Source organism: Pituophis catenifer, unplaced genomic scaffold, assembly GCF_029215685.1.
Source record: "Pituophis catenifer annectens isolate HBS135680 unplaced genomic scaffold, rPitCat1.0.hap2 SCAF_2, whole genome shotgun sequence".
Classification (NCBI taxonomy): Eukaryota; Metazoa; Chordata; class Lepidosauria; order Squamata; family Colubridae; genus Pituophis; species Pituophis catenifer.
The window spans coordinates 132,616,988-132,634,227 of NW_027256882.1; the positions used below are offsets into that span (position 1 = coordinate 132,616,988).

The following is a 17,240-nucleotide window of genomic DNA, read 5'->3' on the forward strand; positions in this document are numbered from 1 at the left end:
ATAAAATATTTTTAACATGTCATTCAACGATTCCCAGCTTTCCAAAACATGGCAAGTATTAAATTCTATTCTCTGCAACAATAAGATAAAAACATATAGTGAAAAAGCTCTGAATATTATAAAAGACCATTTTTCTACTGCTGAAATTACAGAAAATCTTTTAGATTCATTATTTCATTATTTCAATTGCAGATTTTCCTAGACTCTCATAAAATGAGTAATTGAACTTGGCCAACTCTGTAGTAAGAATTGATTTATCTGGGAAATAAACCCAATTAAACAGACTGTTTTCTAAGGAAATGAATTGTCAGTTCCAAAGGTTATGTTAGCTGAGAAATCATGTAAATGTATTACAATCCTAATACATATAGAGAATACTTGGCTGGTGATGGATTTTACATCAATTTGGATGACGCTGGTTTAGCTTCATAAACTAAAATGTGAAACTACAATTTATTCTGAAAGTTTTCAGTTAACAGTAATTTCCTAAAACATCCAAACTGAAGAGCTATGGACTGGAGTCAGATTTCGTCATTCATAGAATGGAAATCAAATAAAACTGGTCAGGTAGTCCTCAACTTATGACCACAATTGAGCCCCAAATTTATGTTGTTAAGTGAGAAATTTTCTAAGTGAGTTTTGCCCCATTTTACAACTTTTCTTGCCACATTTGTTAATCATTGAAGTTTGTTAAATTAGTAACAGGTTGTTAAGTGAATCTGGCTTCCCCATTGTCTTTGTCAGAAAGTTGCAAAAGATGATCATATGATCCCAGGCCACTGCAACCATCATAAATATGAACCATCTGTCAAGCATCCAAATATATATAGCTTGACCTTGGGGATGCTGCAATGTTCATAAGTGTAAAAATAGTCATAAATCACTTTTTAAAAATACTATTGTAATTTCAAATGGTCACTAAAAGAACTGTTGTAAATTGAGGACTAACTAAGTTATGACTATTTTTCTGACCCACAAAAATGAACCATTTCACCTTAATTTAATCCATAACATTAAACCAATATTACTCCTATTAGCTGGGAAACCCAGCACCTCTAGTTCTCCCAGCCTATCTGGAATTAAAGCAAGTAGAAATCCAGTCCCATCCATCACCCAGAAAAAGAACAGCTGCAAAGAGCTTGTTCTCCTCACCATGGCACTCTGCTCCATCTTTGCCCTGCAGTTGCTATACCAAAAGAGCATGCTGTGGCAAAACTCTGAGAGCTGATAGTGTGCATACATGCAGGACTTTTTGAAAAAGGAGTTGTTTTCTTACAAAGATAATTTATTATATGGCATTCAGAATGCAAATTTCATAGTTCCAGTTACATTTGAATGATTTCATAGACATCCCATGTAAGAGTGAAACTCATGGACACATTTCAGCAACATCAATGACATGGTCATTGCTACGGGGCTTTGTGGTCTTTTGATGGCCAATTTAGAGCCTCATTTAAATAATATCTGGGTATATGATACCGGAATCCACTCATTAAACTTGATCTGTGGTACCTTTTTTCTGGATTCAGCCTGAAAAAAAAAGGTTCTGTCACTGAATAGCAGAAAGCTCACTCTGAGCTAAAGCATTTCTTTTAAATCATTTTCATAGAGTACATAGCTCTAATATGTTTTACTACAATATATTGTCTCGGTAGTGTTGTGCTTATATGGATATATGTAAGGTTTGATGTCCTATGCATATCCTAGAAAAAAAATTGTGCTGGTCTTCAAAACAGAATCTGGAGATACTTGTAATTGAAAAAAAGATCTTTGTACATTTTGTTCTTGCTTTTGCAGGGGAAAAGGATGTATTTGTATGTATGCCAACAGGAGCAGGGAAATCCCTGTGTTACCAGCTTCCAGCAGTTTTGGCAAAGGGCATCACGATAGTGATTTCACCATTAATTTCACTTATTCAGGTATCTTTTACAATTATTTGAAAGAAGAAATACATTTCTTTAAATAGAAAAATGCCTTAGAATCTACGTTTTCTGAAGAGCTTGTTAGCTTAATTCAGATCAATAATTACAGGTTATTGTATAATTCAATCTCATAACTGAAAGTAATTGGAAGTTCTGGAATTAGCTTTTTTTTTTGGCCTTCAGGTATTACCACAGTGAGATTATATATGTAATTGTTCTGAATTATCTTTCTGTATCAAACTTTAGAGGTGTTTAGAAGTTTCACGTAAATAAAAATTCAAGGAATTAATCCATTGTTTTTCATTTTTGGTACTACAGGTGAAACTTGAAAAATTAGAATATCGTGCAAAAGTTCATTTATTTCAGTAATGCAACTTAAAAGGTGAAACTAATATATGAGATAGACTCATTACATGCAAAGCGAGATAGTTCAAGCCTTGATTTGTCATACTTTTGATGATTATGGTTTACAGCTCATGAAAACCCCAAATTCACAATCTCAGAAAATTAGAATATTGTGAAAAGGTTGAATATTCTAGGCTCAAAGTATCCCACTCTAATCAGCTAATTAAGCCATAACACCTGCAAAGGGTTCCTGAGCCTTTAAATGGTCTCTCAGTCTGGTTCAGTAGGAATCACAATAATGGGAAAGACTGCTGACCTGACAGTTGTGCAGAAAACCATCATTGACACCTTCCATAAGGAGGGAAAGCCTCAAGTAATTGCAAAAGAAGTTGGATGTTCCCAAAGTGCTATATCAAAGCACATTAATAGAAAGCTATGTGGAAGGGAAAAGTGTGGAAGAAAAAGGTAAACAAGCAGCAGGGATGACCGCAGCCTGGAAAGGATTGTCAGGAAAAGGCCATTCAAAAGCGTTGGGGACTTTTACAAGGAGTGGACTGAGGCTGGTGTCAGTGCATCAGCAGCCACCACACACAGACGGATCCTGGACATGGGCTTCAAATGTCGTATTCCTCTTGTCAAGCCGCTCCTGAACAACAAAGAACGTCAGAAGCGTCTTACCTGGGCTAAAGAAAAAAAGAACTGGTCTGTTTCTCAGTGGTCCAAAGTCCTCTTTTCTGATGAGAGCAACTTTTGCATCTCATTTGGAAACCAAGGACCCAGAGTCTGGAGGAAGAATGGAGAGGCACACACTGCAAGATGCTTGAAGTCCAGTGTGAAGTTTCCACAGTCTGTGTTGATTTGGGGAGCCATGTCATCTGCTGGTGTTGGTCCACTGTGCTTCATTAAACCCACGGTCAATGCAGCCATCTACCAGGAGATTTTGGAGCACTTCATGCTTCCTTCTGCAAACGAGCTTTATGGGAATGCTGACTTCATTTTCCAGCAGGACTTGGCACCTGCCCACACTGCCAAAAGTACGAAAACCTGGTTCAATGACCATGGGATTACTGTGCTTGATTGGCCAACAAACTCGCCTGACCTGAACCCATAGAGAATCTATGGGGCACTGCCAAGAGAAAGATGAGAGGCATGAGACCGAACAATGCAGAAGAGCTGAAGGCTGCTATTGAAGCATCCTGGTCTTCCATAACACCTCAGCAGTGCCACAGACTGATAGCACCCATGCCACGCCGCATTAAGGCAGTAATTGATGCAAAAGGGGCCTAAACCAAGTACTTAATACATATGCATGCTTATACTTTTCAGAGTTCTATGTACAATCCTTGTTTTTTTGATTTCATGTAATAATCTAATTTTCTGAGATTGTGAATTTGGGGTTTTCATGAGCTGTACACCATAATTATCAAAATTATGACAAATCAAGGCTTGAACTATCTCGCTTTGCATGTAATGAGTCTATCTCGTATATTAGTTTCACCTTTTAAATTGCATTACTGAAATAAATGAACTTTTGCATGATCTTCTAATTTTTCGAGTTTCACCTGTATATTGGATGTTGCTCATTGTCATCTTTCTTTAATCAACTTGTTTAAATAGAGGCAAATCAAATACTGTAGGTAATTTCAACCATTGTAGTTTAAAGAATACTCTTAAGGACCTAAAATAAAAAATTGCATGTATAGTAAATGTGTTTGAAAATTCTAAATATAGTTAGATGATTATAAATGTCTTCAAATTGCAGCAGTTTGCTGGTCAGATTCTTTTTGTAAAGTTATCTTTCTCTTTTCCCATAGGACCAAGTGGATCATTTGCTCTCTCTCAAAGTCAGAGTGAGCTCTTTCAATTCCAAGATGTCCGTTCAGGAGAGAAAAGCCATCCTTGCTGACTTGACAAGTGACCATCCTAAGATAAAGCTGCTGTACATCACTCCAGAGATGGCAGCTTCTGCTTCTTTTCAGCCCTCCTTGGAGCGTCTAATATCTCAAAATCTTATCTCTTACCTGGTAGTTGATGAAGCTCACTGTGTTTCCCAGTGGGGGCATGATTTCCGACCGGACTATCTGCGTCTTGGCTCCTTGCGTTGTCGCATGCCCAATATATCATGCATAGCCCTGACAGCCACAGCTACTAAGCAAGTTCAAGAAGATATTATAGCCCTGCTGAAGCTAAAGCAGCCTGTTGCCACTTTCAGGACGCCTTGCTTCAGGCCCAATCTGTACTATGATGTGCAGTATAAAGACCTTTTAGCAGATCCCTATGAAAATCTGAAGGATTTCTGTCTGAAGTCTCTTGGACCGCAAAATGAATTAGGGGTGAGTGAAATCTCTCAAAAAAAGATTGTGGCTTATGGGTCTTCGGTAACTTACAACTATCATGATAGGACAAAACTTGGATTGAATTATATTTCCTTTGCTACTTGTTCAGAGAGAGGAATTCCCTGATAACATACATAAGACATCACATGCATCTGTTGAGAGATAACTAGGAACTCAGCTGTGAAATATACTTGTAGGTTCATGGATAATATCAATCTGTAATAGGTTCAAAAGTATATAGTTCTAGTATATAAGGTCTTTTGTTATTCGGGTCTTCTCCCACGTAAAATTGGAAGTGTATATAAATTCTAGTATATAAATCTATATACTAGATTTATTTCTGAGTAGACATGCGTAGGATAATTCTGTTGAAGTGACTTTTTTCAGAAAAACAAGTAAATGATAGAGTAGTATTACAGAAAGAATAATTATGTATAGTCATTGACTTACAACAGTTCATTTAGTGACTGTTCAAACTTACAGCGGCACTGAAAAAAGTGACTTATGACCATTTCTCATAATTACAACTTTTGTAGCATCCCCATGATCATGTGATCAAAATTCATGTGATCAAAAGTGTGATCAAAAGTGGCTTGTTAACTGGTTCATACTTATGACCATTGCTGTGTCCCAAGGTCATCTTTTGCAGCCTTCTGACAAGGAGAGTCAAAGCCAGATTCACTTAACAGCTGGGTTACTAACTTATCAGCTGCAGTGATTAACTTAACAGTGGCAAGAAAGATCATAAAATGGGGCAAAGTTCACTTAGCAGCTGTCTCACTTAGCAACAGAAATTTGTGTTTCTGTTCAATTGTGGCTCAGTTGTGGTTGTAAGTCAAAGACTGCCTGTGGTCATCTAAATTTTCTTCAGAGCTAGATCTCAACAGCCCTCAGCCATTGCCCACATTAACCTGGGCTACTGGAAGAGTTTCTTTCACAGCATATGGAGAACTATAATCCCACTCTCACAATATTATTTATAGATCTGCAGGAATAAAGGAGGGATATAAATAAGTACATAGGTGACATGTATCCAAAAGGCTCAAAAGAAAGAATCCAAATTCTGCAGATTTTATTTAGCAAGTATGAACTTTTTAGCAGCACATTGGAGTTTGAATTCCTGTTTAGTTTAGCAGAGTCAGATTGGAGCAAAAGGACTGTACATGAAAATGCAGATTATATAAATATTGTATAGGAATATAAGATTATATAAACTTATATAAGTATTGCAGAATTCTAGTTTATTGTGGAGTAAACATAACCTGTATCACCTCATGGGAAACAGAATAAATATAATATTACTTTATTCTTTTTTCCATAAGGTGATTCAAGTTGTATAGTCCATTGAATATTTTTAAAAGAAGGCTTTGAATATTTTTTAAGAGACAGTGAGGCATTGTGGTTAAGCTGTTGATCCCAGGTTCGTATCCAGGATCAATCATAGACATTCTTGGGCCATTCACTGTTTCTTAACCCAGTATACCCCACAGATTGTTACAGAAGACATCAGAGAAAAGGATGCTATGTTTGTTACCTTGAGCTCCGAGAAAAAAAACAGGATATGAATCTAATAATAATTATTAATAATAATTATAGTATAAATACTAAATTAAAATTCAGAGTCATCCAAAGTTGGGCAGCCATATAAATTTTTGAAATAAACATCTAAAAATATTTTGAAGTTGCAATTTCCAATTTCCTCTGCATATGTATAAATTTATAGATCAGTAGTTCAAACTGCAAGATCAATTTAAGGACATATCACTTTAGTCTGCAGTACTTTTGTCTGTTTATTTAAAATATTTGTATGCAGTGGTTATCACCAAGGACTGAAGATAAGTACCATTTGTTTAACATTGTTATAACTTTGAATGGTCACTGAATGAATGATTGTTAAGTGAGGACTGCTTGTATAATAATTCCTTTGGCGCTTCAGATCTGTAGTTTAGAAAACTTAGCTATTTCGAGAACCTGTTCTGTCACACTTGGCATCACTGAAGGTTACCAAGCTTTTTATTAAAGTCAACATAAGAAGGAAAGGGGGAAGAATGGCTTATGTGAGGTAATAGACATGAAAGAATATTACCACAGAGAAATTGACCTTTTATAATCAGGTGAGGAACTATGGCCCTTTGATGACTTATGGACTTCAACTCCCAGAATTCCTGAACCAGCCATGCTGGGAGTTGAAGCCCACAAGTCATAAAGGGGCCATAATACTCCACCTCTGATCCATATGGATGGCTGGAGTCAGAGAACATAAATATTGTCCACTGGTAAGTCTTTTTTATCTTGATTGTTCAGTGTAGCAGATACTGTTCAGACTTTTGTACAAGTTCTATTTGGATGAAGGAAAATCAAAAGGTTCATGAGAATATGTTGGCTGCTGTATAAAATATATATAGTGTTAACCCTAAGCCAAGTATATGAAAACTTATCTTTTAGCACCTCATATCTCTAGCTTAAGTGTTATTGCATTTCTTTATGATGCTAATGTTAGCTTCATTCTCTTTTCCTCTATGCAGGGATATCCTGGCTGTGGAATTATCTATTGCAGGATGAGAGATGCTTGTGAGCAAGTGTCTATTGAACTAAGCTATAGGGGAGTAAAAGCCAAGGCGTATCATGCAGGTAATGAAAGCTCTGTTTCTTTTTACTCCAAGCAATTATTTAATACATACCAAAAAATGTTTCTTAGGATAAATGGATGGATAAAGACAAAGTCTGCTGATATTATACTTGTCCTTTGTTTTTTCCTAAGGGCTGAAGCTGGTAGAGCGAACCTCCATTCAAAATGAATGGATGGAGGAAAAATTTCCAGTTATTGTTGCTACTATCAGTTTTGGAATGGGAGTTGACAAACCCAATGTCAGGTGTGTGCAAAATGATCACCAAGTAGCCAAACTGTTTGTGCTTTCAATATCAGTATATGTCTTTGCTCCTTTTCATTTAATAAGATAGGGGCAGGGGATGGGGAAGGAATCATAAACTGGCCTACATTTATTGTTGTGGTTAGGTTGGCCTTTAATATGGACGTATTTTAAAACTTTTAGATGTATCCCATGTAAAAATTATTATTGGTTTACATCACACAGATTCGTTGCACACTGGAATATTTCAAAATCGATGGCTGGATATTACCAAGAATCGGGAAGGGCAGGGAGAGATGGGAAGCCATCAAATTGTCGCCTTTATTACTCTCATACTGACAGAGAACAAATCTGTTTTCTCATCAAGAAAGAAATTACTACACTTCAGGTAGGGGCCTTCTGTGGTATGGCTTCAGTGAATTCTTTCTTTGCCAAATCAACTGCTCATAACTAAGAATCCTTCATTTACTGTGTATAGTACTGTGTGCTATAGCTCACATTTCAATGCTCACAAAAACCAGTTTAATTTTGTATTTGAATAAAACGGGCAAGATACAATATAGATTTTACTGCTTCCTCTTTGTGAAGGTAACAGTCATGTTCGTTAATATGCAGACAGCTTCTTACTAGTAACTGGCAGGTTTGCCAACACATAGTTGGCTCTTTTTATATACTCATAAGTAATACATTGAAACTCATAATGGATTTTTTTTTTGGTACAAAATTTCCATACTGTACTGGCTTACATTCCATTTCCTTGGTAGTACAGGGCACCCTGTTTAAGTTTAAGGCACCCTGTTATTAAGCTGGTTATTAAGGACCAGCTGCCTGCAATTACTGCAGGGTTCGAATCTCGCCAAGGCTCAAGGTTGACTCAACCTTCCATCCTTTCTAAGGTAGGTGAAATGAGGACTCAGTTGTGGGGGCAATAAGCTGACTTTGTATAAATATACAAAAGGATGAAGGCTATTTCTGAGCACATTGTAAGTCGCCCTGAGTCTTCGGAGAAGGGCGGCATATAAATCAAATTAAAAAAAAAAAAATTCTCCCCTTAATACCACTATTGTCCATGTTTCCTCCAAAATCAGATTGCCTTTTTTAGCAATGATCTCCCCAGTTTATTCCATATTCTGCACTTGAACAGAGACAGCATAAGATATTTCAACTTTCTTTAAGTTTTATCAATTTCTTCAATAAACTAATTCTTCAGCTGTTTGCACAGAGTAGGATCTAGGAATTTGGTATTTTTTTACAACTTGGACAAATCCCCACATTTTATTATGTCTAAGATTCACATGATCTCACACACTCAAAGGAGAGAAGGGCTTAATCCCACCCCCCTTATAATATTAATCTTTTTAATCTTTTTTCTTTTCTTTTTAAAAGAAAATTAATCTTTTTCTTATCTATGCTTCAATTGTTCATACATATCTCTGCAATCATCTTGTGAGTTTAGCAAAATAGTAGATGCCGGTAACCTAGTTTGCAAACATTTCCCATCAGTAATTGTGCTGGTGACTTTATGTCCAAATAGGATTATTTCTATAAACTCAAAGACACAAATAAAAATCAGAAACATACAGCTTCTCTAACATTCTATTTGCAGTCTGTATAATTGTTTCTACCATCCCATTTGTCATAGGACAGGTACACTTGTCAATAATCCTTTCAATTTATTCAGTACATTTTATATACTGGCATGCAGGGAAATTCCATGTCTTCTAACATCAGCTACCTTAATCGAGTTTTCAGAGTAGCCATTCTCAGAACAAATTTTGCTAAATAATTAGCCATACCTAAAAAACGCTGACAGTCTATTTTATCCTTTGGATTTTGCATGTGAACAATAGCTTCAATCTTTGTTTCACACCACTAGAAATAAGTTTATGTCAAATTTAATTTTTTGCTTATTTAACTTCAAATTTCTTTCTTCACGCCATTCCAGAGCTTAATTCTCTTACCTTGTAATTGCTTATCCTGATCCTATAACAACATATTATAAATAAAACACAATACTCTTTCTAAACCTTCCAGAATTTGCAACTCCATACAGAATTTGTATTGCTATTGATACACCAAAAGGTGTATTGAATATACATAGCTTAGCATTTGTGTCATCTAATTGAATTTGCAAAATTCATTGCTTGATCTAGGGCAACAAATATTTTGTCTCCCACTAAATTAGTCATATAATTGCCCAATCTGGCAAGAATATGCTAAAAAATCTCTATTATGGGGGCATTAATATTTTTGCCTCCCCTTTGTTTCCTTGTTAGTATTCACAGTGATTTTTAGATTTCTCAACAACACTTGCAGGTTCTGCTTATCAGAGTGCTTATCTCCAGATTAGAATGAATTAAAAACTTACGTTACTTCCTCTCTAGCAACATGCATAATGAAGCTGCCTGTGGTTTCCCATTCTTTTTGTTGGCTCTACTTCCACATAGTACAGCTGAAATACAGCTTTGTTTCCATCTCCTTCATGTTTTTTATACATTTCCCAAAAACATATTTGAAGGCTATTGCTGTTTCATGGCTACATGGTACCATCCAAATTTTTTTCTGTTGATTTTTTACATGCATTATGTTCCTTAGCACAACAAACATAGAAAATATACAGAAAGACAAATTCAGTGTGGAGGTAGGTCTAGCTTTAAAAAAAGTAAAGAGCCACATCCACACATATCTGGCTCCTCTTATTCATTCATAAGTAATACGTTGTAATTGATAATAATACTGAGGAAAAAAATGAAGACTTATTTGCTACATTCTTATATGAAGAAGTATACCCATAAAGAGTATACTTTCAAATTGCTGCAGTACTTTTACAGGATTTAAATAAAATGCATATTTGTTTGTAGCATCATTACGCAACTAAGGATAATGTGACATTGTTGTGAATAAATGGTTTTCTGAATTCAGTGCTTTGGGACATAGCTTTGTTTATTCAGTTTTATGTTTCCTCAGGGGAAACGAGGTTCCTTGAAGGAGTCTGATAAAGCTGTGATGAAAAACTTTGAGGTTATGGTCGCCTTCTCTGAAAATCTTGTGTAAGTATGGATGGATACTCAGATGGGTTGGAAGCTTTCTCTTCTATATTATGTGTGTGTGTGTGTGTGTATGTATAATGTAATATCAAGTAATTTTATTATTTGATAAGATGGGAAGGACTAAGGTTAGGCTGGTAGCACAAGAGGCCTGTGTTCTATCAGTTTTCTCTTCAGAAGATCTGTGAGAAACCTGCCCTCTATATTACCATTTTTGGGAAGCTTCTCTTCTTTGAAAAAAAAAGAAGGTGTGAAGCCTAACAGCTTGAGGATGAAAAATTAAATTGGATGCTCCATAGTTACTGATGTTCCTTATTTAAAATAGTAGTTGCAATATTCAGTAATTAGTGTAGAAATTACAACCTGTCCAAAAATAAATTCTATATTTAAAATAGATTGTGCTGTTGGAGCCATGAGGAACTTACTTTTGCAGTAAGACAGTAATGTATAGGTGCTAAATATAGGAAAATATAGGTTTGTCTGTAGTCTAGTGTGTTCTAGAGGACATTTAATCTAGTATTACAGAGATGCCAGGCAATAATGGTGGGCAGGACTGAGGCTCACATGTGGATAGAGAAGAGATATTTTCTTACTTAGTTTTGGGGGCTATAATTGAAGACTGGGGCTGTAATTGAGAGGTTCAAAATTGCATTGCACTAATTTGTTAGCTTCATCCATATTATGGGAGAATAAGAATAAAAGCTGAAGACTTTGTGATTATATAGTTGTATTTGCATAGTTATTTTGGCAATAGTTTGAGCTTGCCTTTGGCTTCTTCCAGGATTTTTTTCCAACTTTCCAATCTAGCCTACAACTTCAACTTCAAGAAAAGAATATGTTGCTTGAAGTTGAACTATGGAGTCCTAGGTGCTCTGTAAGTTTGGTTGTTTGCTTGCAGATATTTCATTACCAAATAGGTAACATAATCATTGCTCGAATAGTTAGATAATGACATGTTTGCAAGCAAAGAACCAAATTCGAAGATCACCAAGGACTCCACAGCTTCTAATTTCCTGGTGGCTTCGAATCCAAATGCTGACCAAGTATTACACTGTTTTACTTTTTCAAGGTCAGCCCAAGTTGCCTACATGATGGTAACTGTTGTGGTAGAATAAGGTTACAAGAAGATAATAAAATGTTGTTTACATTATTCTTGAATAATTGTTGCTCATTGGTACTACAGTACTATATATCAAGTACTATATATTTCATATATTTACTTGGTTTACTTCCATTCCAAGATTGAATAAGATTTGTAAGATGTGTTGATCTATTCTGAAATCAATTATTTTGGGGGACTTGCTACCTAAATCTTGGAATAGTAGGGGTTTATTTGTAAAGTTATTGGTGTTTCATTTATTTGGTACGTTTTCTTCCCAGGGCTTAAGGTAGAATATGATTCTGTATTCACCTTACCTTTTTGAGGCAGGTTACAATAAAAATAGGAAATACAATATCTGGGCAACATTACTCAGTATTCTGTGGCCAATTGTAGACTTGATGTCCCTGGTTTTAGTCAGGTGTTATGCCTACTCTGCCACACTGCTTGAAAGGAATAGATTTTTCATACGCACATAGAAAAGATAATTGAAAAAAAAAGAGACTTTTCATATACTTTAGAAAAGACAACATAAAGCAAATTGTCCTTCAGGGACTTGGACTGATCCTTAGCTAAGTACTTTTCATTAGGGCAGTGATTTGAATTAAAGAGCAAATCTGAATCAGCAGCAGTATGTATACTTCACACCTGTTAGGAACACTTTGAAGCAACTGCATCTTTTCCTGGGGCCACCCAGCTGCCTTCTACAGCTGGCATTTAAACCCAGGAAAATTCACATTTGGCTTAAAGTATTTCAGGCAGTTGGTACGTTCATCTGTGGCTCAAATGGCATATCCTTTGAATTGTTGCCCAACCCTAATTTTTATGGCAGTTGCCTGAATACTGTACAGGTGAGAATGGAGATTACACTTATAACTTGCTTTTTCTTATCTCTATGACTGCTTTAGGTCATTTTTTTCCTCCTATTCTTGAGTGGTTCTAGGTTTCATATTGGCTGGGATAATATGTAGATTTGGCTACATATTGAATGAGTGGCAATTGAGGCCCATTAGAATGAGAAGAATGTTTTCATTGTTTCTTATGGAAATAATCCTAACTATCCATAATACCTCCAAATTGTTGGTGAAAATTTTCATGAAATCAACATTTACCACGGCCCTGTGTAATATTCAGATGTAGCATCCAAGTACCCATGAAAGATAATCCATCTTGTGTATGTAAGAATTTGTACATATGCTGTATGAAAAATGTTACAGTATATTTACTTGGACAACAAAATAGATTGTATGAAGGATTAGGGCTATTCTTTATTTTAAATAACAGTTTGATTTTTTTTTATTCATATCATTGTTTTTAGATGTAACAGATGTTTTAAACAGACCAACTGTCAGGTCCTTTCACACTTAAAAAGTTTGCTAGAGAAAAAAGTTAAGTAGATGATCTTCAGAAAAATTAGACATATTCTGAAATATAAAACAGGCCTTTTGAAAGATTGAATGAAGATTTCTGAGACCATAGCCATTTATTGTTCAGTTTTCCATTGCAAATAGACACCACCCTTGCATCAAAAACACAGCAGAAACATGGCTTATTGCAAACTTCACTTGGAGTCAGCCCTCAGATGCTAGTTGGCGTTATGCTTTAGCAGCACCAGTTTCTTCTTTGATACATTCATTTCTAAATTCAAAAGATAAAACATCAAGAAGCAGCAGCTCTTTACACTACTCAGTCACTGTAGTTAAAATACCTTAAAGGCAAGTACTCTCATGATTTACCCAGAGCTTAGTTTCTCCTTTCAGTTGAACAGCAGCCAAAGATCACAGCAAACAAAATGAGGACAATGATGATAGTGAAGAATGAAACTATCACCACTAGTCCCCCAAGAACCCAATCATCCGTCAGAATCCTTGTTTTCATATCTTCTAGAAATTGAAAAGCTGCTTGCTTTGCAGTTGGCATTGTTTCCAGGCCCTGAAGAATGCAGGAAATAAAACATATATGTACACTTATTTAATTGACAATGTTTTAAAAAATTCTCCAGTTCTTTCCAGGCTAGCAATTCTCAAACAATACAGGTAGTCCTTAACTTATGACCAGTTGCTTAGCGACTGTTCATAGTTACAATGAACCTACCTTCAGGCTACTTATGATCCAGATTCTAACTTCCAACAATCAAAGCCCCTCATTGGTTATACGAGCAAATTTTGGGCACTTGGCAACATGGCCGCATTTACAGCAAGTTACAGGTTCCCACAGTTACATGACTGCATTTTACAAAAGTTTTGCAAAAAAAAAAAAAAGGCACTTACTTTCAGTTTTCGGCAAAACCATGCCATAGCAAAAAAAATATGGATCTGCTTAATGACTACAAAATTTGCACGTATAGCCACATTGTTCACTTAACGACCACTGCAAAAAAATGTTGTAAAATTGAGTCAGTCACGTGACTGCAACCATTACAACTTGCAACCATAATGGGTGGGCTCTGTTATGGTTATGTGTCAAGGGCAAACTGTAGAAATGCTTAGAGATGGCTATAGGAGTAAGGTCTCTAGATACTATTCCCCACAGCAAGGAGAAACCCAGATGGTTAAATTTATTATTTTATCCAAAGAAGAGAATATATTTAATTTGTTTCTGTTTGGAAATTGCTTCCAGATTTTGTGCTTGCAATGGGGGGGGGGGGGGCTGATTTTGTTTTTGCTGATTAGATAGGTTTGTTGCTATAGAAACGGCAAGTATATACTGCTGTGTAAAAGTAAAAAGTTGAGGCTGTAATGTTATCTTCTGTGCTAAAGAGAGTTGGAAGTTGGTGCCTTTTTCTTGTCCCTCTTTACTCCATATTTTCTCCTTTCCCCTTCCCCCAGTTTTTTGCGAATTTTTTAATTTTTCTTTTTGTATTTTATAATTAGATAAACTAATAAAAATGTATGAAAAGAAAGGAAGGTAATTCTTATTTTACGACCACGATTGGGATGGGAATTTTGTTTGTTGAACCAAGCAGTCATTAAGCAAGATACCCATGCGACCGCGCTCTATGGCCACATTTTAGACTCTCCCAGTTGCAGTCAATAAGTGATTCTGTGGGTCGTTTACTGGAGTGCGTGGTGCCTCAGGTGGTGGGGAAACCATATTGCCTAACAGTTCGTGAAAATTTGCTGCAGGCTGGGAGGCTCTCACCTTCTTCCCACCACACCACATCTGGGAAGCCCAGGTCCTCTCCCTGCCCCATAACACTAGGGTCCATTTACCTTTGTATTCTTCTGACAGATGTACCCAGCCAACGCAAAGCACAACCTCCCTACCAGGACCACCTCATGTCATTCTGTAAGTGGGCTCCATTCTCGCGAAGATTTGGAAGGCTCCTTCTGCAAATCACATAATTTGGAGGAGGACCTTATGAACCACTGCAAGAATTATCACATTTGCCAGGCTAGGAAAGCTAGCAAATATCATTCTGAAGGCATGTCATATTTTGCTAACATTCTCCTTCTGACAGCCAGGATATTTAATCTCGTTACTTGTCACATTCCGAGCTAAGCTGCAGAACATGTTGCCCCATAATATTGTGGTGATCACAACATACTTGTAACTGTTAAGCTAGACTAAGGAAAAAATGAATTGAAATACTGTTCTGATTGTTTGCTAGTGTGGACATGTCTGATATACACTGCCAAAAGTTGATTGGCTGCTAACTAAACTCTGCTACTATTTGAACTTATAATGTGAACACATGCTAACTGGTATTTCACATTGCACTAAGCAATAATGTGTTTGGTTTTTTGAATAAACCAATTCTGGTTTATTCAAAAAACCATGTTTAAACCAACTATGACATAGTATAAATCAGGCATTGTGATGTGTACTAGGATGTGTGAACAATCCAGCTATTTTTTTACCCTCCTTGCAAATAACAATAGTGAATTCAGGCTGTCAGCTGATATTGTTGGGCATAATTTTTCCTGTGTCTCACAAATGTTAATGTTCTAACTTTCAAACAGAAATTTCTCATATTTAGCATTTCAATTTTTAAGTGAAAGTGGCATGGCTAATTATCTTAGTGTGAAATGTCTTTTTTTTTTTAAAAAAAAAAAAGGCAACATTTTAAAGCCACTTTCACTTTTACAGTAATTTCCCTGATTTGTTTTCATTGAAAAAACATATGAATTATGCATTGAATCAGCAAATATAAAGTGAACTGATTAAAGACTGAAAATTAAACATTAGCTGGATTCAGCCTGTTTATAACTAGTCTTGCTTTCCAAATTTTGCCTTAAATCTGGTTTGGAATGAGAAGGGGCTAAGTAAAATGTAAATAATTTCTGTATTATAGGGGCATACTCAGTTTGAACGTTTGAAATGTTGTCATTTATCTGCACATTAGTGATTCCATTTACCTGAAGCTTCCTTATAGTACTACACATTTTATTTTAAAAGGATCTTTTATTTATTACTACATTCAGCCGATACAGATAGAAACAACAAAAAACCTTTCTAAAAATTCATCTGTGAGCTTTCAGGACTTTTTGGAATCTCAGAAGCATTTTCTATAAAATGATGATAACTTTGCCAACAGCAATTGCTTCAAATCCCAAATCCTTATAAAACAGCCATTTAGTTGTAATAATTTTAATACACCTGGAGAATACAAAAGCGAAAGAATTACTTTTTTCTTACCTTTGTATAGATTTTGTCTATACTAGATGTGGTTTGTTTCTGTGGAAGTCTACCAAATGCACTCCTGTCTTCTAAAAGACCTTATTTCACTTACGTGAATTGCAAATACAGAATATCTAATATAGGTATTTGTTCTTTAGTAAATCATTAATACACCAATAGATTATTTCTCCTCCAATATAGAAGTTTCTAGGGGACAGGTTTATTTGCAATTCTGTTGTTATAAATACTGCTGTAAACTTATTTTCGCCATGATTAATCTACCTCCAAAACTGAGTAGAATTTGTCATAACTACAAGAAAAAGCACTCTGGAAAAAATTCTAATTTGCTGGGAATTCCCCACCTCCACCCCCATTTTTATATTTGTTGGGAAATAAATGTTGGTTCTGGGCTATCTATTTTCTTATGCATTATAAACGTACAATAAAAGTGGCATTTGCAGTAAAGATTCTGGATGAGAATGGAGAGACCCATATATTATTTACTTCTACGGTAGAAAGAAGTTGATTGTTTTATTAATTTTTCATCTAAAATCATTATAAATTTTCATACATAGGTTCCTTCTTGAGCAGGTAATTGTTGTTTATATTCTATAAAGAATATGGCAGTAATTTAGCTTTTGGTGCTGAATGTGTTTTATAATTTAATGTTAAAGCAATAAATATTTTATGGAAGTTTAAAGCCATAGTAATCCACCCAAAATGAAGGTATGAATGATGACAAATAAGTACACACTAGACTTTTCTTTCAGAAAGAAAGAATTAATTGTTTCATATGCCTTCATTGAAGATCGGTGGAACTAGTATTTCAAAAAAGGTGCTTATTTTTTTCCTTGCAAGGCCTTTCTCAATACAACACATACTTTTGTTTTCCCACCCCAAAAAATCTCTTTAACAGATTTGTGAGGAAAGCAGATGTGTCCAATAAAAGGTTGAACACTTTCTCCTGGAAGACTTCCTCCCTAAACCTTAAAAACAATTAT

General features: G+C 35.6%; 1 protein-coding gene and 1 long non-coding RNA gene across 4 annotated transcripts in view; one reads left to right on the plus strand and one right to left on the minus strand.

The window, feature by feature from the left end:
* Positions 1 to 17,240, plus strand: part of RECQL5 (RecQ like helicase 5) — a 63,514-nt gene that overhangs the window by 1,278 nt on the left and 44,996 nt on the right. For all 3 annotated transcript variants that reach the window (XR_011600018.1, XM_070937566.1, XM_070937567.1), the window contains exons 3-8: positions 1,798 to 1,919; positions 4,082 to 4,600; positions 7,129 to 7,234; positions 7,365 to 7,476; positions 7,699 to 7,861; positions 10,441 to 10,523. Coding sequence is in view for 2 of the 3 variants with exons in the window: in XM_070937566.1 (XP_070793667.1) it covers positions 1,798 to 1,919; positions 4,082 to 4,600; positions 7,129 to 7,234; positions 7,365 to 7,476; positions 7,699 to 7,861; positions 10,441 to 10,523 (1,105 nt within the window). In the remaining variant the exon portion in view is untranslated. The remainder of the gene's footprint in view (positions 1 to 1,797; positions 1,920 to 4,081; positions 4,601 to 7,128; positions 7,235 to 7,364; positions 7,477 to 7,698; positions 7,862 to 10,440; positions 10,524 to 17,240) is intronic.
* Positions 12,994 to 16,890, minus strand: LOC139310460 (uncharacterized). Its single transcript, XR_011599885.1, has 3 exons — positions 16,258 to 16,890; positions 14,832 to 14,948; positions 12,994 to 13,551 (listed from the first exon to the last, which is right to left on the minus strand). It is a non-coding gene; the product is annotated as an uncharacterized lncRNA (long non-coding RNA).